Source organism: Psammomys obesus, unplaced genomic scaffold (assembly GCF_907164565.1).
Source record: "Psammomys obesus unplaced genomic scaffold, mPsaObe1.curated_primary_1811, whole genome shotgun sequence".
Classification (NCBI taxonomy): Eukaryota; Metazoa; Chordata; class Mammalia; order Rodentia; family Muridae; genus Psammomys; species Psammomys obesus.
The window spans coordinates 16263236-16288177 of record NW_026592890.1 but is presented as its reverse complement, the minus strand read 5'-3'; the positions used below and the strand labels follow the sequence as shown (position 1 = coordinate 16288177).

Below are 24942 nucleotides of genomic sequence, written 5' to 3'. Positions count from 1 at the left end.
ATATTAAAAAAATAAAAATAAAAAAAGAAAGAAATTAAAAAAAAACACTGGAGAGATGGCTCACACGTTTTTTTGTTTGTTTGTTTTGTTTTTTGTTTTTTGTTTTTTTTTCTGCTTTTATATATAAATTCCATTCCCAGCACCTAAGCTGGATGGATACAACCATCTATACCTACAGCACTGGAGGATCCCTGCACACAGTGGCATACACACAGACACATAGAAGAAAAAGGAACTGGATTAGCTGAAAATAAATGAGTAAAATATTTCAAAATTTATAACCTAATCTCAATTTTCAGTATGAATACTCTGGTAGGCAGTGTTTGGTTAATACATTAATGGATTTGAATCTTCTAATTTTAGTTTCATGACACATGGCTGTGTCGCTACTTCTCATATGCCAGTATATATTTAGGGCTAATTTGGAGTTATTTCTGCCAGATGAACCAATGCTATCCTCCTGATCATGTTTATAGAGACCCAATATCTTGTAATGACTTCTGTTGAATCCTCTAGACAAAAAACCAAAACAAAACGAAAAATAAATGCATGTAAGAAAAAGAGTTGCTAAACAAGAAATGATGGATTCATTAATGGAAAAAATTATAACTTGAAATAGTAACCATTATTTCTCTTTGTTGCAGTAAAATATATATATATATAAGTTGATAAGTCATGCCAAAATTACTAGTAATACTTTGTCATATTTTATTTTTGTATGCTTTACATTATGTTACTTGTTATAATAGAGCACTTCAATTGTGGAGAATGAAAATGTCATATAAAATGCTGGCTCATAACAACAGCCATCTTGAGGTTATACTAGTTAAATAAAATATCTTTAAATATTTCTGATAGTTTGTATGCATAGGTACATGAAGATGAACTTTATATTTTTAACATCTGATGGATTTATGTTAATTCTTTCGTGTTAACTCAAAATGCTGGTTTTGTTTTTTCTGAATTCATTGGGAAAGGTTTTTCTTCACCCTCTAAGGAATTTTGATTTACTCTAGAATTGTGTTGATCTTTGAATTTACCCTGAAATACTACTAACTGTTAAATGTTTCTATCAGTTCAATTTTTTGAATGATTGTCAGATTTTTCTCCAGTGTGAATATTAATGAGCACCACGTACTGTCTTTGTTGGTTTTTACTACTGTTTTATTTCATTACTAAAGCATGCAAGGTAATCAGTTTCAAAGAGGAAAGGTTTATGTTGGCTTGTGATTTCACTATATATTTCATGGGCAGGATTGTTTCTGTGTCTTTGGTCTGTGTTTGTTAAAAATTATTATTTCTGATGCTGTGGTAAGGCAGAACTGGGGATTGGATGATAAATCAAAAGTGTTCATCTTATGTTGGCTGGAAAGCAAAAAGAAAAACATGATCAGAGTTCTGCTTTTTTCTGGAGCGTATACCCTGTAATCGAACAGCCTCACTGGGCCCACATCTCACTGTTACCAAGCTGTAATACCAAGCTGTAGACTGATCCCTTAACTCTTAGGCCTTTGGGGAATGTTTAAGGTCATAACTATAGCACTTCTACTACAGGCCCCCTAAGGCTCTTACCCACATCACCATGCAAAATGTGTTCTCTAGTCTACACTAATCTAATGTTTAACAATGTCAGCATTGCTCAGAAGATCATGTCCATATTCTCCTTATACTTGCAAGCAGTCTTAGCTGTGCATACTTGTAAAGATAAAAACAGTAAGTTATAGGTCGAGAATATAATCATAAACATTCCCATTATGAAAGGCAAATAATGGAAAAAATATAGAGGGATGAGACTATGATACAAATCATATCAACTTTTTATATAGACAGATCTAAATCTTATATGGTGTTAGTATAAACATAATAAATGATGTTTTCAAGAGAAAAATGTACAAGCTACACCCCAAGTTTCATAGAATACATTTCTTAGCATGTAAATCAGTATACAGGTCTTCAATGAATAAGTCATGTTGTTCAATTTTAACTTGCCTTTATCCTGTGTTTTTTAAATAGATGTTGCTATATTAAAAAATCAGAGATTTCCTTTTGAAACTTTAATAATTATTTTATATGATGTATATAGACTAGTATTAAGTTTTATTGTAAATAACTAAAATGTTAAATAACTTGTTTTTCATCATTTTAGGTGATGGTATTTGTACATGCTCGCAATGCCACTGTAAGGACAGCAATGTCTCTAATAGAGAGAGCCAAAAATAGTGGCCAGATCTCCTGCTTTCTGCCTACCCAAGGACCAGAGTATGGACATGCATTGAAACAGGTGATGTACTGGTGACTGGAGACCACAGAAACAAATCAGTGCACATGATAGTCATGGTACAGAGGTTTCAACAGAGCATCTGCAGTTGCAGATTCTAAGAAGTTAACTTTACAGATTTATTAACTTTTGTGACTTAATATTTTTAAATGTTTTAAAGTTAACATATTGTCTTAGTTAGGATTTCTATTGCTATGATGAAACACCATGAACAAAAGCAAGCTAGAGAGGAAAGGGTTTACTCAGCCTATACTTCCAAACATTGCTGATCATCACCAAAGGAGGTCAGAACAGGGACTCAAAACAGTGCAGGATCCTGGAGGCGGCAGCTGATGTGCAGGACATGGAGGGGTGCTGCTTACTGGCTTGTTTCCCCACGGCTTGTTCAGCCTGCTTTCTTAGAGAACCCAGGACCACCAGCCCAAGGATGGGACCCAAATGAGCTACACCCTCCCTCATCAATCCCTGAGTAAGAAAATGCCTTACAGACAGATTTTTTATTTTAATTTATTACAATTTATTCAGTTTGTGTCCCCACTACAGCCCCCTCCCTAATGGCTTCCCAGCCCCACCCACACTTTCCCTTCTCTCCCTATGCCCCTTCCCTAGTCCCCTGATAGGGGAGGACCTCTTCTCCTTCTGTCTGACCTTGGAAACTGAGCAGGCAATGGGCTTCCTTTGAACAGGGGATCTAGGTCCTCTACATGCATGGTCCTTGGTTGGAATATCTGTCTCTGCAGGATTCCCTGGGCCCAGGTATTTGGGATCTGTTGTTCTCCTTGTGGAGTTCCTGTCCCCTCCAGGTCTTTCTATTTCCCTCTTCTTCCATAAGGATTCCTGCACTCCGACCAAAGTTTGGCTATGAGTCTCAGTGTCTCCTTCAATACGCTGGTGGGTAGAATCTTTCAGAGGTCCAGATCTTAAGGAGACATTTTCTCAATTAAGATTCCCTCCGTTCATATAACTTTGGTTTGTGTGTTGATGCAAGATTAGCCAGCACACATAAAAAGTAAAGGGTTTTATTGGGATATTTTCATACACATAAATAACTTGTCCTTATTCATTCCCTTTTAACTAATAGTTTTTTCTTTCGTTGGTTGTTTGTATTTGTTGGTTGGTTTGTTTGTTTGTTTAAGATAGGATCTCAGTTATTTTCTAAAGGGTATGAATGAATGGTATATTCACTTACCATTTCTGTAGATAGCTATAACTGAAGTGTTTATTTCTACCTTTTAAATATAGCTAAGATAGAAACTATGTTAACATCTAATGAATTTGTTATTTTAAAATTTGATAACTTTCTCAGTTTGAGCTTCTAAAAATATTGCCAAATATAGCCTAACTAAAGAAAATGTCTTTAAGAATGTAAAGGGATCCTGACAACAATATCTGCTGCTCTTTGTATATACAAAGGACTTTCAAACAGTCTGTCACTGCCTCAGGCTTCCAGATCAGAATCTCCAAGTCACCCAGATTCTCGGGTGATTTTATGTCCATTATAATATAAAAGGCGCTGCTTTAAGTAATTTGAATAACAACAGTATCTTATGATTTTTTTTTTAAGCAGATTTTACTAACAGTTTTGATCAAGATTAGGCAACTATGGCCTTGTGCTTGTTCTTGCTCTTGACATTAACATCTACTTTTCTGGGAATCCAGTGTATACTGAAGACTAGTTGAGATATCCAGCCTCCACAAGCATCAACTACTGGATTCTTGGACTGTCTGTTAGCAGACAGCCATTGTTGGATTAGCTGGACCACAGCCTGTAAACCACTGTAATAAATGCCCTTTCCATACATATAGTGATTCATTCTATCCGTTCAGCAAGCCACTCTAATAAATTCCATTTTTTCTCTCTCTATATATTTTTTCAATCTATCAATTCTGTTCCTCTAGAGAACCCAAGATTATATACTAAGGCATACAAAAACACATAAAATCAAATATGTACGCTTATAGCTATTAAGCAAACAGTCTGTTAAAGCTTATTGCAAATACGTTTGGAAGTAATTACTTTATGCCAATAGAAACCTTATTTTCATAGGTTTAAGTTCAAGTCAGGACACATTTCTGGCTAAGAAACAAAAGTACTTGGTTGGTTGTCTCTATTATAAATACCCATCTCCTGTAGCTCTAAAAAATGTTTAAGAATTAGGGTCAAGAGGATCAAAAGAATTAGTGAATTTTCCTTCAACACAAAGAAGGACATTTGTGTTATAGTAAAAGTGAAGTTGAAAATGTAATATTATGAAGCAAATGAGTTTCTTATATTTAAATTATATGTCCTGAGAATATTCCTCTCATTATGTAATAAATTCATTTAAGAGTTTGGTGAGCTAAAGAAGATAAAAAAGAAAGAGGACACGTGGTAAAATGATCAACCCTCACTTAGAAAGATAAATAGGATATGCATTGGACATAGGAGAAAACAAGTAACAGGACAGGAACCTACCACAGAGGGCCTCTGAAAGACTCTACCTAGCAGTGTATCAAAACAGATATTAAGACTCATAACCAAACCTTCAGCAGAGTGCAGGGAATCATATGAAGGAAGGGGGAGTTACTATGGTGTGGAAAGAATAGAAGCTCCACAGGACCAAATATATCTGAGACTGACACTCCACCAAGGACTATGTATGGATATAACCTAGAACCTCTGCTCAGATGTAGCCCGTGGTAGCTCAGTAACCAATTGGTTTCCCATAGTAAGGGGAACAGGGACTATTTCTGATAGGAACTCAATGGCAGGGTTTTGATCTCCCCACCCCCCCAATGGAGGAGCAGTCCTGCTAGGCCACAGAGGAGGACTTTACAGCCAGTCCTGAAGGTATCTGATAAAACAAGGTCAGATGAAAGGGGAGGAGGTCCTCTCCAATCAGTGGACTTGGAAAGGGGCAGGGAGGAGATGAGGGAGGGAGGAAGGGTGGGATTGGGAGGGAATGAGGGAGGGGAATACAGCTGGGATACAGAGTTAATAAAATGTAACTAATAATAAAATACTGCAGTTAAAAATAAAAATAAAAAAATGTTTGGTGAGTTATCCCATATTACCCACCAAAGAACATGTTCCTCAAAAAGCTACATCCTTTTCATAACATTGCTAGTACTAGATACATTTAAGCTTTCAGGTTAATAGTAAATTAGTAGAGAAAATCTTTTTTAACACATTTATTTAGCATGGAGGCCCAAGGATAATTTGCTAGAGTCCGTTCTCTCTGTCCACCCTGTACATCTCAAGGATGAAACCCAAGCCATAAGGCTTGCTGATGAGAGCCTCTACCTGCTCAGTCATCTCACTGGCCCTTTTCACAGTTTTGGAATAGGGTCTCATGTGTCTCAGGCCAATCTCCAACTCCCTGTTCTAACCAAAAGCGATTTTGAATTTATGATTGTAGGTGGTGTACTCTACCTGGATTGGTGGTAGAAAAATATTTCCTCAAGCTAGGGGAACACTCAGCCAGCTGAGCTATATGCCTACCTCTGTTACTTCGTTATTAATTTTTCATTGTTTTGTTACATATGTGATAAACTGAACATTTTCTGCATTAGCCATTTATATTTTATTTTTAAAAATTTGTTCATGTGCTTGGTTTATTGTATATTAAATTGCATGTAATATCAGATATGCTACAGATTTTTTTGTATAGCATTAGATTTTGTTTCTTATGCACAAACGTTTTTTTCCATGAAGAAAATCTCTGCAGTATGTGTCATATACAAAGGGCATACCTGCTTCTTCCAGGATTCCAAAATCTTTTGAAAGTTTGTTTCACTATTTAATCCTTCATCTTTCTGAAAATTATTTCAATTATCCAGTAATTAGTCCTAAGTAATCCTAGGGTTTTTCCCCTGTTGGTTTTAAGATTTAATATAGAAATGTTTTTTATTACCTGACTATTTCTGAGCTTTGTCTGTGTGCCTTCTCTCATCAGGTTATAGTACAAAGACAGAGCTTTGCCCACTTACCTTTATCATAACTTCATTATATCTTAAGTAGTTTGTGTATTTGCCTTTTTCACTGTTCTACAAATTATGCAACACTTAGTAATTGTTTAACTCTTTTTTTCTTGATTCTATTATGAATTCTTTTCTCCTTTTTATTCAGTCTCTACTGTATTTCACTATTTGTTATTAGGTTTTTTTTTCTTAGAAGTTTAATTTAAAATACTAATAACTAAGTTTGGCATGAAATAATCTCATTTGACTATTTTGTGCATAAATGGATAAAAGTATTACTCCATGTATCTTCCCATGAGAATCTCTGATCCTTAATCTTGTGTTTATATTAAAATAACTTAAGTAACTAACAGCTGTGACTTCTGTGTCATATGATTGCAGGATGGAGTGCACTCATATATTGATGTTAGAGCTATGAATTAATTACATAATTTTAGAAAGCAAGTTGGCAACTTTAAATGAAATTAAAAACAATATTTACTTTTCAACCCATTTTTTTTTAATTCTGGGCGATATGTTCTGGCATAAGAAAGGCAAATTGTGTAAAAATATATTTGATCATTTTATTGATCTTAATAACATAGCTATTATGTATAAAATGGAATATTTGAGTATACTTTTCAATGTATGTTACAAAATATTGTCTAGCCAGGAAGGAGTTAAAAAAAAATAAATAAAATACCCCAGGCTTATTTTTAAGATTGCCATCACTGCCTGTGAACCAATAAAAGGAAATGCACGGAATATATAAACAAGCGACTGTTAGGTGTCTCCTCACCAAACACAAAGATGTGATGGATGCGATGATGACATCACCTGGTGGGGACCCCTGCAGCTGGTCACTACACAGCCCAAGTGCTGTAGGAGGCGTTGGGTCAGTACTCCAGAGCATCCTGCTACCTCTCACACTTACGTCCTTCTGTGTGAAGTGACGTCCTGTCTTATCAGTGTCCTTACCGATTGGCAGCACGTCCAGTGTAGGCAGTCGACAGGGAGGCCACAACAGAAGCAGGCGCCATCCTTCAGTACGATTGTCTGTTCTCTTAGTGCCTAGTTTTGAATGTTAGAGAAGTGGAATTGGTCAAGTGGCCTTTCCTGTTTTGCCTTCTGAAGGAATTCCTTTATCTTTTAGCAAATATTCTGCAGTCTTTGCTATTCATAGGAGATGCTTCAAGAACTTTGACAATAATATCTCAGCTCTAAAAGGAAAAAGGCAATGTGATTCAAGTATAGTGCCTTCATTATTTGGCATCTCTTTGACCAGATACCTGACAGAAATAAGAGGAAAAGTATATTTCAGCTCAGCTTCAAAGAGTCGCAGTCCATCATAATAGGGAAGGTATCACAGATTTCGGGAATCAGGATGTATAGCAGAAATTGCTCACATTGCTGTGGCCTGAACTAGGGGACAAACTATCAATCTTAAAAGGCCCAACTACACTGATCAGCTCCAACCAGGTAGAAGGCTTCTTCTTGAAAACACTCCATACCCTTCAATAGTATGATATGATCCATGATCATACCGAACATGGTGCGTGGCAGACATTGCAAATTCAAAAGTCAGTATTTCCTCATAGCGTGCTATGTTTCCCACAGGCAACCATGCTAACAAAGATAAATATGAGTGCATTCTCAGTGAATGTGAAGATAGTGTTTTGTGGTGTGTCTATTAAGATTGGGACTTTCAAAGTGTATAGACTGTCATTTATTTTCATTGCCACTAGGTGGTGCAGTTCACTAATGTTTCCTCAACCTAATTGAAGCAGAATTTATAAAGTGATCTTTTCTTTGATTGCTTAGAAATTAAAAAGATGCAGTCAGTTTGGTAGGGGCTGGACTAGAATCCCAACCCCCTGACTCTCATTCCCTGTCATATCTGTATATGAAAAAAAAAAGGTCAGAAATAAGCTATTATTGATAATGAGCTCCTTCCAAAACAACAATATTAAATAAATCCATGATCTAATACCCCCCCAAAAAGGTTTTATTATTGAACAGCTTTTAAAAGTATTGTTCTAACCACTTCAATTTTACAGAAATACTTCTTTAGTGAGTCTCTTCAGCTAGTTCATACAGCCGTTTGTTACAAAACTTACACAGATCCCACAAGTTCAAACCAGGAAAAGAATAGATACCAACAGGGAAAATTTAAAGTGGTGAAGAAATGTGGTCAATACCTTTCCACTAAAGAGCAGCGTGAACACAGTTGTAGATGAATGCTGTTGAAGGTTTCTGCACTTGATGAACGTGGAAGACTGGGAGGAATCACTGTGCATTCCGTTAGGTCTTCCAGGTAGTGGTTTCAGAATGGGAAATGGAAATGTACGATGGATTCTTCAGAAGAGACTTAGAAAATGCCGACCTATGTGGCTATCGGTAAGGGGGGTAGGGGTTAGGATGAAATGCTGTGCAGCTTGGCATTGTGGCAACTCTGGTTTTATTCTTAAAGAGGTGAGGTATAGAGGTATTTAATTTTAGTCAAGTGTTTCTGGAAGTACACAAAACAACTATACAAAATATTAATTGATTAAACGAAACCATAGCTGGATCAGATGTTTTTATTTTATTTCTTCATTTTCAGGTTTTTGCATCATGTTTTGATATGGCCAACTTGTAAGACATAACAAAATTATTTTTGTATAAAGCACTGTTAACCAAGTTATATCTTAAGAAACTTTGAAACAATTTTGCCTTCTTTGATAAACTCATTCAACTTGCGTGACAAATAACAATTGCTTTTAAATGCTAAATATTTCCCCTTTTATGTTTTTAATGTCTAGGTGCAAAAGTCAAGAAATAAGCAAGTGCGAGAATTATTCCTAGATGGCTTTAGCATTCATCATGCAGGGATGCTTCGGCAAGACAGAAATTTGGTTGAAAACTTGTTTTCAAATGGTCACATCCGAGTCCTCGTGTGTACAGCTACGCTAGCCTGGGGTGTCAATCTTCCTGCCCACGCCGTCATTATTAAGGTAGGAGCTTACCTTCCTTTGCACTTGGATTTGTGTGTCTGTTAAATCAAGCCTCTGAATTGATTTATTTAGAAAAATGTTGTGATTTGTCTGTTTCATTGACTAAATGCGGTTTTAGCTAGAATTATTTTCTTCAGTAGAAGTCTCCTTTATAATACAGAACTTAACTCTATCCCAGCTGATGAAGGGATTATTTAAAGTATACTTTTGAAATCTTTCCATATTTGTCTAATTTCAGGTTCCAGATTTTCAGGATTATATGTGTGTGTTTATGTAAATTTTATTAACTTTTCCTCATCTAGGGAACACAAATATATGCTGCCAAAAGAGGCTCCTTTGTTGACCTTGGAATTTTAGATGTCATGCAGATATTTGGTCGAGCTGGAAGACCACAATTTGACAAATTTGGGGAAGGAATCATCATAACAACACATGATAAACTCAGCCATTACCTCAGTTTGCTCACTCAACAAAACCCCATTGAGAGTCAGTTTTTGGAAAGCCTTGCAGATAACCTAAATGCAGAGGTAAGAGCGCAGGCGTCAAATGTTGGGAAAGATTGAATTGATTGTTTATTTGTAATATTCGGAATATACTATGTGTCAAAAGACAAACTAGAGGCTGGAAAGATGGCTTAGTCGTTAAGAGTGCTCACTGCTCTTGCAGAAGACCTGGGTTTGTTTGCCAGCACCCACATCAAACAGCTCCAAACCACCTTGACAGGTCAGCCCCAAGGATTGTGACACCCGCTTTGGGCCCTTTTCTAACATCTGTTTGCACATGCGCACACACGCGCGCGCGCACACACACACACACACACCTGTATATACACAAACACACTCAAAATTCCATCTTTAAAAAGAAAGAAAATACTATGCTGAGTGGCAGAATGTTGATTAATTCGCAGCAGTGTAGACCAACCACAAGACTGACAAGGATTGGTTGCCGACCATGGGATTTGCTCTAGATCAGAATCCAAGCTAATCTTTACAGGTTAGGGAAACAAATAGCAGCAGTAGCAATGTGTATTAGTATTTTGCTTTTCTAATAAAATTTTATAAGATTTATAAAGCTACTTTATTTTCTTAGATCATTTGCTAGCTTTGTTATAAAAATGTTTACATAAATGATATAAAACTATGATTGAGCTTGAGTAACAGTTTGTTTGGCATGTGTGTTTGCGCACCTTCTGTGCTCAAACCTAACTCATCTCAGCAGCCTGGACATCTAACAGTTTAACTGGCAAAGAATAGAAACATTCTTAACAATTTAGCATATATATGACAAACATTAACTGTGTGTTTAGTCTTTGTGGCATTTTTAATTATTGCTGTGGTATTTGGTACTTTCCTATGACAGTTTTCTTAGCCTAAGGTTGTCTTCATTATTTCAGTAGCTTCTATATAACCATGAACTAAATGAAGGAAACACAGTCACAAATCATTTTTTTTCCTTCAAGACAGGGTTTCTCTGTGTAGCCTTGGCCGTCCTAGACTCACTCTCTACCAGGCTGGCCTAGAACTCACTGAGCTCCGCTTGCCTCTGCCTCCCTGAGTGCTGGGATCACAGTTGTGCACCACCACTCAATTCACAATACTTCTTAACAGCTTCTGGAAGTGTCTGTTTCATCCTGCCTGTGTTCTTCACTTTTTCTCTCTGGAGCATGAAAAGCACGTTCACATGGTTTTCTCTGTCAAGAAGAGTGGCCATAGTGGCATCAGAGCTCCTGGAGGAAGCACAGTGCAGTGGCGTGCAAAGGAGAAAATACATTGGGTGCCAGGCTGCTGCTGCAAGAAAAAAGCAAAACAAACAGCAGCAACAACAAAAAGAACAAAAACAGCTCTGTCTGTGAAAACTGTCTGAGGTCAGAAGGATAAAGTTTGGAGAGGTATGATGGGAGATTTTTTTTTTTTTTTTTTTTAAAGGCATCCTCGGTTAGGGAGATGGCCAGTGGATAAAGCCAGTTGTCTTAAAGCCTAGGATTTGAGTTTGTTCCTCAGGACCCACATGGGAGAGAGAGGGAAATAACCAACTAGTATTCATTGTCTTCTGATTTTCAAAGTTATGCCGTGGCACACATGATACACACTAAGTATTTTTTAAATGAAAAGGAGGAAGGTGATGAATGGATGTCTCATAAGCTTTCCTATTTTCTCAGTCATCATGCCCAGTAATATCCTCAGATATCTGTAACAACTTAAGATCACTTAAGTTGGCTTTTGAAAATAGTATTCAAACATGGGTCCATTAAACTCTAAATCTAGTTTATTTGATAGAGCTTAGATTTGGGGCATCTTAGATAAAATGTAATAAGTTAAATTGAATATATTTCCTTGTGTTGTTTTACTTTCTCCTATGAGCTAGACTAAACTTTTTTTTTTTTTTTTTTTAATGCCAGCAATAGTTTCTCTGACTTTTACAAAGCAAGCAGGTTGTACTGGCTGGTTTTTATGTCACCTTGACAAAAGCAAGAGAGTAAGTTTGGAAGAGGGAACCTCAGTTAAGGAAATGACCTCATCAACTTGGCCTACCGGCTAGCCTGCGATCCATATTCTTAATGTTTTGTTTTTGTTTTTTTGTTTTTAGACAGGGTTTCTCTGTGTAGCCTTGACTGTCCTGGACTCGCTTTGTAGACCAAATTGGTATCGAACTCAGAGATCGGCCTGTCTCTGCTTTCCCAAGTGCTGGGATTACAGGGGTGCGCCGCTTTGCCTGGCTTAGTGATTAGTTTTATGGGAGGCCAAGTTTACTATGATTGGTGACAAATCTGGGTTGGTGGTCTTAATTGCTATGAAAAAACAGATTAGGTTAGCTGTGAGGAGCAAGCCAGTAAATAGCACTGCTCCATGGCTTCTGCGTCAGTGGCTTCTGCGTCAATGGCTTCTGCAGCAACTCTTGTCTCCAGGTTCCCGCCCTGATTTCCCTGGCTGTAAGCTTAAGAAAAAATAAATTCTTCCCTTCCTTAGTTGCTCTTGGTTATGGACTTTTATCACAGCAAAAGGAACCCCATGGAAGACACATATCTATATAGCTTTATTGTAGAGTTTGCGGGAACTAAATTTTGTCAACTTAGAACTAATATCTTTCATCACTTTTTAAGTAGTAAACTCAAGTGCTCTTGCAAATATACAGGAGATACAAACTGAGTTAAACACTGTTGTTATCTTTTAAAATAATAGAACATCATCAATGAAACTAGCCATGCCCTGGGAAACAAAATAAATGAGGGTCCATATGTTCATGATTAACTACTTAATAGCAGTGTCATTTTCAGAAATGTCACTTCACTATAATTCTATGTATGTACACAAAGGACATCCATATTTTGAAATTTTTAGCCTTTATAGTGAGGTATAGTCGCCGCTAATTTTTTTTTACCTTGATCTAACTGAAATTTCCTGATAATACAAGTTGAATGTGAAACTAAATTTGATACAACTAGAAACCAAATATGAATCAACTTGTAGCATGAATCTGTGCTGTATTAGTAAGATCATGGACTTGTGTGTACCACATCTTTGATCAGACTCAAATTTATCAGTGGTTAATGCAAAGATCAAGTTAAAAATGAATATTGCTTCTACTAATGGCTTTGTCGTTGTGAATATAATTTTAACTAATGAGATGAATACATTAAGTATAATTTGAAAGCAAATGTCTTATGCACAGCTTTGCTCAATGACACCTAATGAGGTGACTCCAAAATCATGGAGATGAAAGGTCACAAGTGCATTCTCTTTATAAAGCCACTTGAATTTGCATTGAGAGAAAAGCAAGTGTTTGAAGCTTTTAGCATGTTTTCAGAGGACAACACTATGCCTCTAGTCTGTTCTAATAAGCCGTCTTTTAAATCTAAGCCATTCTTTAAAGTTAGGATAATTTTCCTATATTCCAATGTTTATTCTTAATAATCCCACATCTATATGGTGAGCATACATACTGTGTGGATATTCATACATATTGTACATATGTAAATATACTCAACTTATATATATATAGAAGGCCAGAGTATAACAGTGTTTCTGTAGTCTGCCTCTGATGGCTCTCTAGCAAAAGTTCTCTGCCCTCATCGCCTCAAGTGTTCAATTTTTCTGTTCTGTTGACTTGTGAAAAATCTATTCTATGCTTGTTCTACTTTAATATATGGCACATAATACAATTGATTTACTGATATTTTATAGTCCTTTGATAATTAGTCCTATATATGCTTCCAGCCATGACTGGTATGATAAATTCTTTTCATGTATTATAAAGCATATATATATATATATATATATATATATATATATATATATATTTACATGCCTACAGTCATACACATTCATACACATATATTATAAATTTTTACTTAGATTGTATATGGTTTTGACTAATTTTCCAAACATACATACGATAAATAATCAAAATATCCTTACATATTAAGCTTTAATGGTTAGGTATGAAGTGTTATATCTAAATTTCCAAATGGGGTGAGTTATATTTTGTTTAATGGACTTTATAGTGTAACATTTAGTTACACTTAGTTACACAGTTACATATATTTAGTTACATAGTGTAACATTTTCATCATTCACACATCCAGTATTTGAAAACCACTGTTGAATGGTTTCACTGTGAGGCAGGGATCCCTCTGGTTATATGTTCCAAATTCATGTAGAAGGACTTTCATATGGCCAAGGACCATGTTTTTGTGCACTTACCGATATACAGAATGCTTACTGGTGGCTTCTATGATGAATGAATAAATTTCAAATATATGCTATGAAGAAGCTGTCACCAGGTGGCAGCGTATAGTTATGAGAAACTTTTCATTTCTGTCACGAGGTGGCGATAAAGGACTAGCCTCGAAATAAGATGTGTCAAGAAATAAATATGTGTTTTTCTGTTTAATGCTTTTTCTTTGTGAATAATTACAACGTTCGCATTTCTTGAGCAGATGAGCGATACCTATTTCCTGTCTTTTTTTTCAATAATTTACTTATCAAGCTTATGTTGTGTTTTATAAAATATTCATTTCTTTCATTTTAAAATAATGTTAAATGATCATAAGGAAGTAGTTGATACTTCATAAGTTATACACACCATCATATTTTATTGCAAATTAAGGTTTCTACAATAATAAGTGCATAAACTATGTAGAAACTTTCTTTTCTATCCACGTTGATATACCTTTTTTTTTTTTTTCTAACTTTACACCCTCATGCCAGCCCTTTCTTCTTATTCTTCTCTCTCTTCTCAGAGAATGGGGTTCCCTTAAGCTGTATCAACCCACCGTGGAACCTCCAGTCCCATCAGGATTAAGTGCATACTCTCCCACTGAGGCAAGACAAGGAGGTTCAGCTAGGAGAAAAGGATCCAAAGACAGGGAACAGAGTCAGAGACAGCCCCTATCACATTATTGGTGGACGCACACGATAACTAGAATAGGAAAAGTAGTTTATTGGGAAAGGTGTAGGAAGGGGACAGGTTTGCCAATACCTACATTGTGTAGTTTTGAATAGGAGAGAGGGACTGTCTGATTTGTAGTCATATTATCAAACTAGTTTCTTTTTACTTATATTTTTACTAATTTTGTTAACTTTTCAAAGGACTACTTCAAGACAAAATGTATTAGGGTACAGTGTAATCATCTGAACTTTTTAAAAAGCCATTTTGGAGACAATGCAGGTTAGTGAAGGCAAAAGAAAGTGAAGCTATAGGAGTTAGAAAAAGTGAGTTTCATAGAATAAAGAACCTTTAAATCTGCACTACATCTGGATAGTAATACTTGGAGAATAATAATACTGGTGAGATTCTGGCTCAGTAACGAAGTAATCATTTGTTGTTACTACGTGTATGGTAGAACTATAAGGGGAAAAAAGGTTAATTGCTAACATGCCATGCCTTAACTTATTTTTCTTATGCCCACATGTACATGAGCATCAGAAATGTAATAACTGTGTGTAGGTTTTTGTTTGTTTGTGAGGAATGGTCTTGCTGTGTAGACCTTGGCCTGACCTACAGCCATCCTGCTGGTCTAGCCTCCTGAGGGCTGTAATTACATGTGTGTACAACTCTGCCCAGTGAGTGTGTTTCATTCTTTACTTTTCTGAACACCATTCCATATAGAGTTATATGAATTTAATGGTTAAAGTAGTTATTAGTTAGATATCATAGATTATATAGAGACTCATGTAAAAATAGAAATAATAGTGGCAGAAACTTTGGGTTAAAGTAGTTATTAGTTAGATATCATAGATTATATAGAGACACATGTAAAAATAGAAATAATAGTGGCAGAAACTTTGGATACAAAAATAGATTTCAGTCACACAAGTTTCTTTTTTGTTTGGTTTGGGTTGTTTGTTTGTTTGTTTGTTTGTTTGAGACACGGTTTCATTATGGAGCCTTGACTGTTCTGGGACTCACTCTCTGTAGACCAGGTTGGCCTCGGAGTTACAGAAATTCACCTGCCTCTGCCTCCCTGGTGCTGGGATTAAAGGCGTGCAACACCACCACCCAGCCAAACAAATTTCTTTTTCCCATTCAGAACAGAAATCACTGAACTGCACTACCTCTAATTCTTCAGTGATTTTACACAGCTTCTTATTGGCTCAGTATATAGCCCTGTGTGCTAAGCATACTCTCCGCCGCTGCACCGCATTGCCAGCTCACCACATCAGTAGCTGACAGAATCAGGTATGGAATATTAGAATTAGAGGAATAATTCAAAGAGGAGGGTTTGGAGTATAAATGCTAAAATGACTTTTCATAATTTGCTCCCTAAAAATTATCTAGAAATAAAGCGATTGAAGTTTCAGTTTATTTAGTATTGGTATCTCAGTTGCTTTTTCTTGTTTTTTCTTCTTCCTAAGGTATAATAATTTATACAGAGCACATTTCTTCTTAGTGAATTCAGCTAAAGATTTGTAGAAAAATTACAGGTGTCAAGTTTCACACTTAGGATACTTTCCCAGAAAGCACTGTTGCTTCCTGTGTGTCTACCTGCTGGATAATCAGATACGTCTCATACTAAGTGTCTCATTAAAACTCTGTTAATGTTACTGTAATTATTTTCTTTATAGATCTCATGTCAGATGTATTTTTTAAACATCCGTTGTTGGTTTCATTAAATTAGTACATGTGAAAAATACAGCAGAAGGCCATATTGCATATTACATTGACTTTCTGAATATAATCTATAATCTGAAACATTCCTTTTTTATTGTAGTTCACACATATAAATTCTTTCTTAACAATAACAGCATTCCTTGTTTTGTGGGGTGGTTGTTTTCATCTTTGTTTTTATTGTTGTTGTTACTGCTTTTCACACAGAATCTTGTCACTCTTTTGCCCAGGCTGGCCTCAAACTCAGATACGCTGCAACTACACCTTCTCATGCAAGGCGATTGTAATCACCATTTTCAGAAAATTTAAGTGAAACCAAAATTAATTGAATATTAGCTGAGTAAGAAAAAAATAACAGGAAAGTTTGGATAATACTGTATAAATTAAACTCCACACGTGGAAAAATCAAAAGCCATAAAATTAAAGAAATTCAGCCTTCAGACATCATTTTCAATGAACTATTTTTAATTAAATGAGACAGAGTGGTATTTAATAAATTGGAAAAATTGTGCCTACCAGTTTTGTTTGTGCTTAAAAAAACAAAACAAAACAAAAAACGGTTCACTGACCATATTTCAAAGCTTAGTATCTGGCAAAGTACTGTTTGCTGTAATATTTATGTTTTTCTTTGGTGCATTACTTTAATTTCTGCTATGTTTTTTATTTGCAGATCGCTCTAGGAACGGTTACCAACGTGGAAGAAGCAGTGAAGTGGATAAGTTACACTTATCTCTATGTGCGGATGAGAGCGAATCCATTAGCATATGGCGTCAGTCATAAAGCATACCAGGTAGAAAGCTCATTTGCTTGGGGGGGGGTGGGGAAAGGCCTCAAGCCATCTTTTGGTTTCTGTGATCTTTTCATAATGTGAAAACAAATATTTGTTACTCTTGCCTCATTGGAAAAGGGTTAGAGACCTGGAAGAGAATTTCAGAGCTGTAATTTTTTTTTAAAAGAACATGGAAGAAAATGAAATTGGTCCTGGTAATCACATTACTTTCTTTAAATTTCTTACAACTAATACTGTTAACTCCCTATTTACGTTATGATCATGCCATTTTTAGATACATTTCCACTTGCTGTTGTATTTTATTATGTTTGTTTTAAACTGATAAATTAGTTTGCGAGTAAACTAGGCAGGAAGAACTTTATGGCCATGTTTTAGTTATAGGCTTATGCTATCTATAATCTGTTCCTCTTATCAATTTGCTTATCCTCCATTCTGAACTTTTTAAATGGTGGCAGCGATGAGTTATCATTGTGACTCTCTGGAGGCCAGGACCACTTTCATGTATCAGTGCATAGGCAGACTGAGAATTGGATACACGTGGTGACAGCCTTTCCTCTGAGCTTTATGGCTGTGTGGTCCATATGGCTTACAGACTCCATATGATCTGGTTTTTTCCTTAGAACTCTGCTTATATGCTGTAAGTGCTTCCTAATTACAGATAAAATCCTGTTGTGGTCTAATGAAAACATTATTTCACTATCATCATGTGGATATTCACTTCTGCTAAGTCAAAATTATAAAAAAAAAATTTTAACTCAAAATGTTTCTTCGTTTACTGGAAACACCCATCTGAATTTGTTCCCAGAGCTTTACTTTTGTTTCTCCTTTTCATGTGCAGTAGAGTTCATAATGTTTAAGACAGAAGCAACAACTCCTGCCGAGACTGCTGCTTATCCCTGGGTTTTCATATTTGAATTTTAACCCAGAAAGGAGTCCCCTGTCCTTCTTTTCTTCACTGAAGTATATGCCAGTCTTTAAGTAGATGCTTTGTTTTACAGTCAAATTGATTGTTTGCTAAATATAGGTTTATTATAATCTGTGCTTTCTACATGGTAAGCAAAATAACAGTTCGTATTTGTAATATGAACAACAAACATTAAAAATAAGCATTGTGAGAATAATCGAGGGTAGTATGAAAATTTTTCAAAGGGGTGAAATTAAACATGGTATGTATGTGCTATTTTGAATGAGAAGTGTTCCTCAAGGGCTCCTTCCCGTATTTGAACAGTTCTCACTCAGTTGATGGTGCTGTTTGGAAAGGATATAGAACCGTGGTTCTCAGCCTGAGTCATGACCCCTTTGTGTCACATACCAGATATCCTGCATATCGGATGTTTACATTATGATTCTTAACAGTAGTAAAATTACAGTTGTGAAGTAGCAATAAAAATAATTTTTTCTTCGGGGGTCACCGCAACATGAGAAACTATCTTAAAGGGTAGCAAACCAAGAAGGTTGAGAGCCACTGCTTATAGAACTTCAGGAGGTGGAGGCTTGATAGAGGAAGTATATCACTGAGGGCGGGCTTAAAGCATTTATAGGGTATATCACTTCCTACTCTGTGATTCGGCTTCCTTTGTGGATGAAAATGTGTTTAGCCAGCTTCTGTGATTACGAATGTGATTAGGAAGCTCTTGTCCTGCTTTCCTGTTTCTGTGCCTTTGCTGCCATGATGGACTCGTTCCCTCTAAAACACTAAGCTAAGATAAACCCCTTTCTCCTCAAAGGTGCTTTTAGTATGCTATTTTATCATTGTACCAGAAAAGTAACTAATATTGCTATATTTTCAGGAGCTAAGAATATAAAATCTTAAGATAACATAATTTCTATTTTAAAACATAAAGTTGGTATTATTTTATATAGTTCTCTAGTACAAAGAACATCCTTCTGGTGTAATTTCCAGTATTAACAGTCTCTGTGTGTGTGTGTGTGTGTGTGTGTGTGTGTGTGTGTGTGTGTGTGTTTGAAGGAGAGGCACATGCTAGAGGATAACTTGAAGGAGATGGTTCTCTCTTACCACATGTTAGTTTTAGGCATCAGGTTGAGTCCTGAAGCCTAGTAACAAATGCCTCTACCTTATGAACCACCATGTCAGTATCTTTAACTTTGTTTTATTTTGTTTAATTGTGTCTTGTTTTGTTATTCAATATAAATTTCTAAGGATAAAATTCTTATATGAATTAAGTAGTTTAACTTACATTTAATAGATTAGTATCATGTGATTAATACATGTTTTGTCATTTCTTTGTGTTTGTTCTGGTGAACCCAACATAGGATCTCACAGTCAGTAATAAAAGCTTTACATCAGCTGATGGGGTTCTTTAGGCCGTCACGAACCTGCAGTAGGTTCTCCTTTGCCTTGTTCTTCTCATTTTGATGTTTGCTTCAAATGAAGACCTAACTTAAATAGCCATATTAACTCATTAGATTTTAAAGATTTTTTTACACTTCTCCATTCCATTATAGGTCTTACTTTACATCATTGCTTATAGCTAAAGAGGGGTCTGAGAATTGGTATGTGTAGAAGGCTAATTTTTTAGATATAGGGTTAAATATCATAATTTTCACTTATAAAAAAGACTAGGGCAGGTTGTGGTGATATATACTGCCAAGAGGCGATTAAAATTATGGTGGTCAAGGGAGCAGCCTAGAGTATGTTCTGAAACCATTTCAAAAGTCCAAAGCAACAACAATAGAAATGTATTGTAATAGATTCAATGGTGTAAAAAAATAACCAGTTTCCTTTTGTTGTTTGTTTATTATTATAATAAACAAAATAGTTTTTCCTTCAGGAATTACAAAATTGCATAGACATTTATTCAAGAACAAATGAACTACTTTTGAAAGGATACTCTGTATCTTTTTCTATGGCTCTTCAGTTGACTGGGGAAAGCACCCTAACCACCATTTCTCTATGAAATACTGATATGGCTGAATATTAGTATTTTTAATTTTGAAATCCCTAATTGCTTTAGCACAAGAAAACTCAAGTATTACCTGGAATATTACAGATATAACTATCTTAGACTTTAGAATATTTGAAGAGAATGTGAAGATTGATAACATCAATCTGATTTTTAAGCTTTATTTAGTGTTTATATATATAAATAATATAATATATATTATATTATTATATAATGTATATAATACATTATACATTAATGTATATCAGTGCTGGTATTAAACGCTTGCACCACCATTGCCTGGCTAATTTTTTCTTAGATACTAAAATATTCATATATACATACATACATACATACGTACATATATATATATATACATATACATATATATATATACACACACATATATATATATATATATATATATACACATATATATATATATATATATACTCAGAGTCCTAGATCACACCCCTCTCCCTGCCACACATGGAAGGTATTTACCAGCTGGTAAAGGCCATGCCCCAAACGAGGCAATTAACAGGTATAGACAAACTATAGCCAAACTAAAATCCCACACTTGGGATTAAGATAAAAAGCATATTTACGTAACAAAGCTGAGTTTACAAAGAAACCAAAACTTCCATTATACCATACCTTTAACATGTACAGTTTTTATGTGCCATTTTTAAAATGACCTAAACTCTTAAGAAAAAACATACTAATTTCTGTAAGTAGGCGTATGCAATGATTTTTTAAACGTTTTCATGGATTTATGTATATCGGTTCTATTTCTTTCCTGTAGATTGACCCAACGTTAAGAAAACATCGAGAACAGCTGGTTATCGAAGTTGGCCAGAAGCTGGATAAAGCTAAGATGATTCGTTTTGAAGAGCGAACTGGCTATTTTTCCTCCACTGATTTGGGTAGAACTGCCAGCCACTACTATATTAAATACAACACAATTGAGGTATTGTACTAGATGAAACAAATACAGCAATATCTTCATTTTTCCATTCAGATAATTTCTAGTCTTCAGAATATGCTAATAATGCAAAATAACAAAACGCGAATACAACAAAATATATCTATACAAATTGAATAATACCCTCAGTATTGACAATGTACAAATAAGATCAATGAACTTCTAAAGCATGTAGAGCATATTGCTGACTCCTAAAGAATGAAAATCAGAATATACTAAATGGGAAACGATAGTATACTGTCTGGTTTTCTGTCAGTTCGACATAGCTAGAGTCATCAGAGAGGAAGGAGCCTCAGTTGAGGAAATGTCACCACAAGATCCGTTGTAAGGCCTTTTCTCAATTAGTGATCAGTGCAGGAGGCCCAAGCCATTTTGGGTGATGTCATCCCTGGGCTGGTGATCCTGGGTTCTATAAGGAAGCAGACTTGAGCACGCCAGGGGAAGTAAGCCTCACAGCAGCTCTCCTCCATGGCCTCTGCATCAGCTGCTACCTCCAGCATCCTGCCCCGTTGGAGTTCCTGTTCTGACTTCCTTTGGTGAGAACAGCAAATGTGAAAGTGTCAGCTGAATAAACTCTTTTCTCTCTAACTTGCTCTTTGGTCATGGTGTTTGGTCATAGCAGCAGAAACCCTAATTAAGACTAAGAGTTTAATATATTTTTAATAAAAAGTAAAAACAAAACAAAAACTGCACCTTATTAAGAACTAGTGAGTAGAATTAAAGTACTAAATCACCAGGCCAAACTGACTGAGGCAACGTGGGGATTTTTGAAAGTTAATATTTTAAGCATACAGTGGCAACTTCTTACAGTTTTTTTCCAGTTGTTTGTGTTATAGGAATGGTTACGGTTGTAGGGTCATTTTCAGGGTCAGTTCCGGTCTCTTAGTGTCTAAGTGCCAATGACTCCACCTCCACCGCTTCAGTGCTGAGTACTAGGCAGGCGCCAGCATGCCTGGCTGACTTACTGCCTTTTCAAATGACCCTGTGTCAGGAGGTGCATGTCACTTCAACATTCCCCTGCTTTTGCATGTGTCCGTGTTCTCTGGGTTTATATGTGTGTGTCAGTGTATGTTGTGAAGTAACAGGGATCACTCATGAGAAGATTTAAATTTGTTTTATTTATGGTCATGTTTCAAATTTTGTAATGATTTTTGTTTTATACTTTTATAAATATTTTAATGTAAAAAGAAGTCATTCTGATTTGATTTCTTCAAATGCAGCAACATCAATTTATATTAAATATAACTTTTGTACCCATTTATTGTTTGCTTGCACATGGAACAGGTCTTAGAAAATAATAGTTTTTTTTCCTATATTTTTCAAAATAAACCATGTTTATACAACAATTAGATTTCGTTAAAACCTTTGACATATCTGATCTGGGAACTCTTCAGCCCAGAACCCAGCCTTTCACTCTTCCATCATGCACTCATCGTCTGCTCATTTTCTCTACTACACAACTTTTCCTGTCTGTCTGTTTGTTAGCATACCGCTACCAAGCCAAGTCCTAAACTCATTTGCACATCTTCCAGAATGCTCATCCTTTGTCTTCATTCTATATGACCTCTGCAGGCTTTTCTTTATCCAGTTTCATTGACAAAAACAAATATCATGAAAATAACCAGATTACTGTTTTCCATTCATTTCTCTGATTAATTTAGTATTAGTGAATGATCCAGATCAGACCTCTGTATACCCAGGCCAAACTGTTTTGATGAAAAATTTTTTAGGCATGTAATAGAGATTTTTGTTAATAACTGCTTTCATTTATCTTTTTACTCTAATAGACCTTTTTGCTGATGTCTGTAAAGTGGGGAATTAGAATACTGTGCAACAAATATCTGTATAGTCTAAGGCTCCATTTCTCTGTTTGTAATTTATAGTAAGATATGTAAGTTAGAATACTTACTTGAACTTATAATTTTAATCAGATGTAATATTTATGTTTACAGACCTTTAATGAACTCTTTGATGCTCACAAAACAGAAGGTGATATATTTGCTATTGTCTCCAAAGCTGAAGAATTTGATCAAATTAAGGTAAGATTACTTGAGATTAGAATTAAATATATATGGTGTAATACATCAATTCATTTTTCATTTATCAAAGCTTATAGTTAATCACTATGTCTCACAAACATGTATTAAACAGGCTCTTACATCTGGTGTGTCAACACATCAGCAATGCCCACTATCCACTCAAATCATTTGTTGCTTTTGCCCCAAATCAGTAATTTTATAGACGGCTTTAGTGTTGAAACTATCAGATAAAGCGGAGGTGGCAGTAGTCGTACATGCTTTTAGTCCTAGCATTTCCGAGAGAGACCGGAGGACCTCTGTGAGCCTGAGGCCATCCTTGTTTCTATCGCCAGTTCTAGGCCACCCAGTTACATGACACCTGTAGGTGTAGAGGAAGGCGGGAGAGAGGAGCTATTGTAAATAAGAAAAGTGGGTAGCTTTCGGAGTCATAAAAGGTAAAGTGCAGTGAAGAAAATACAAAATATATGCGTGATTCAGATTTAGATTTGAATATTTCTGCAGTATCCATATTGTAGTGTAATCTCATTAACAGTGAAAACTTCAGTTCTTTGAAACAAAGTACTTCACAGCCTTAAGGTATGAATGTCTTATGCCTTATAAAAATATGTGACTGTATTTAATAAATAATGAATGTATTTGAAGATAATCAAGTTTGCCCTAATCCGGTTGGGCAGAGGTTTAACTCTGATCAAATAAAAAATGAAATCTCATCACTTGAAGGATGATGAGGTCAGATGATTTAATTTTTATGGCATAGCAAATTTTTATATGTCAGTAGCAACTTTAATATTAGTTATGAATAATAAAATGTAATTGTATCAGCTTCAAGATGGTTTCTGATTGTATTTTACAACTACCTGTGGGAAAAGTAATATTTTCAGCACTACAAAAGTAAAGTATTGTCATATAAAGTGGAAGCTTCTACAAACAGTGAAGTTTAATTTGAACAAGAAAGTTTTCAATAATTCACTAAATATTGCTATAAAAACATTAATTCTTCTAGGTCAGAGAAGAGGAAATAGAAGAATTAGATACCTTGTTAAACAATTTCTGTGAACTCACAGCTCCTGGAGGTGTGGAAAATAGTTATGGGAAAATAAACATCCTGCTTCAGACCTACATCAGCCGTGGAGAGATGGACAGTTTCTCCCTCATATCAGATTCTGCATATGTTGCCCAGGTGAGGGTCAGGAACCCTTCGCACTTTGCTGATCCTTGAAGACGACTAAAGTAATTCGGGTTATACTAAGAATGCTGCCAACTGCCCTTTTATCTTAGACCTGTTCTCAGTTTTTACGTAATCTTTCTCAGGGATCAGGACTGGAATTCCATTTGACTATAACAGACTTACTGTTAAATGTGAATTAATAAGTGCATCTCATTCCATACGTTTGTTTTGCTAGGACTCTCTTTTAAAATATGTAATCTTGACAGGTATGGTAGTACACGTGTTAGGTGGACCTTTGAGTTCAAGGCCATCCAGGGCTCTATGGTAAAAGCTTGTCTCATTACAACCAACCAAACAAACAAAAAATGGTGACCTTCTCTACCATACTTAAAAGTTGAGAGCTAAAAGACAACTATTCTCTTGAACTGTAGCTCATCTACCTTGTAAGTTTTAAATTCTGGTAGAAAATGAAGTAAAATAAAATACCTTATTTTGTGTGTTTGCTATTTGCTTTTCAGAATGATATAGCTCATAAAACAAAACACTTTTTTTTTTCCTCTTAAGTATATATTTTTAGTAATGCCTTCCTTAAAGTGATACAAAATTGAAGTGAAATCTTGTTTACAATTGTTGTAATTTTATTAGTACATACAACACACATATATATTTAACACACATACATATATACAAATATGTGTGTGTGTGTGTGTGTGTGTGTGTGTGTGTGTGTGTGTGTGTGT

The 24942-nt window shown here is 35.5% G+C and overlaps 1 protein-coding gene across 1 annotated transcript in view; it reads left to right on the top strand.

Annotated features, from left to right (window-relative positions):
* Positions 1–24942, top strand: part of Ascc3 (activating signal cointegrator 1 complex subunit 3) — a 312705-nt gene that overhangs the window by 123127 nt on the left and 164636 nt on the right. Inside the window, exons 14-20 of the mRNA XM_055616194.1 lie at positions 2147–2281; positions 9019–9210; positions 9513–9737; positions 16988–17107; positions 20816–20980; positions 22948–23034; positions 24038–24214. Of these exons, the coding sequence (XP_055472169.1) occupies positions 2147–2281; positions 9019–9210; positions 9513–9737; positions 16988–17107; positions 20816–20980; positions 22948–23034; positions 24038–24214 (1101 nt within the window). The remainder of the gene's footprint in view (positions 1–2146; positions 2282–9018; positions 9211–9512; positions 9738–16987; positions 17108–20815; positions 20981–22947; positions 23035–24037; positions 24215–24942) is intronic.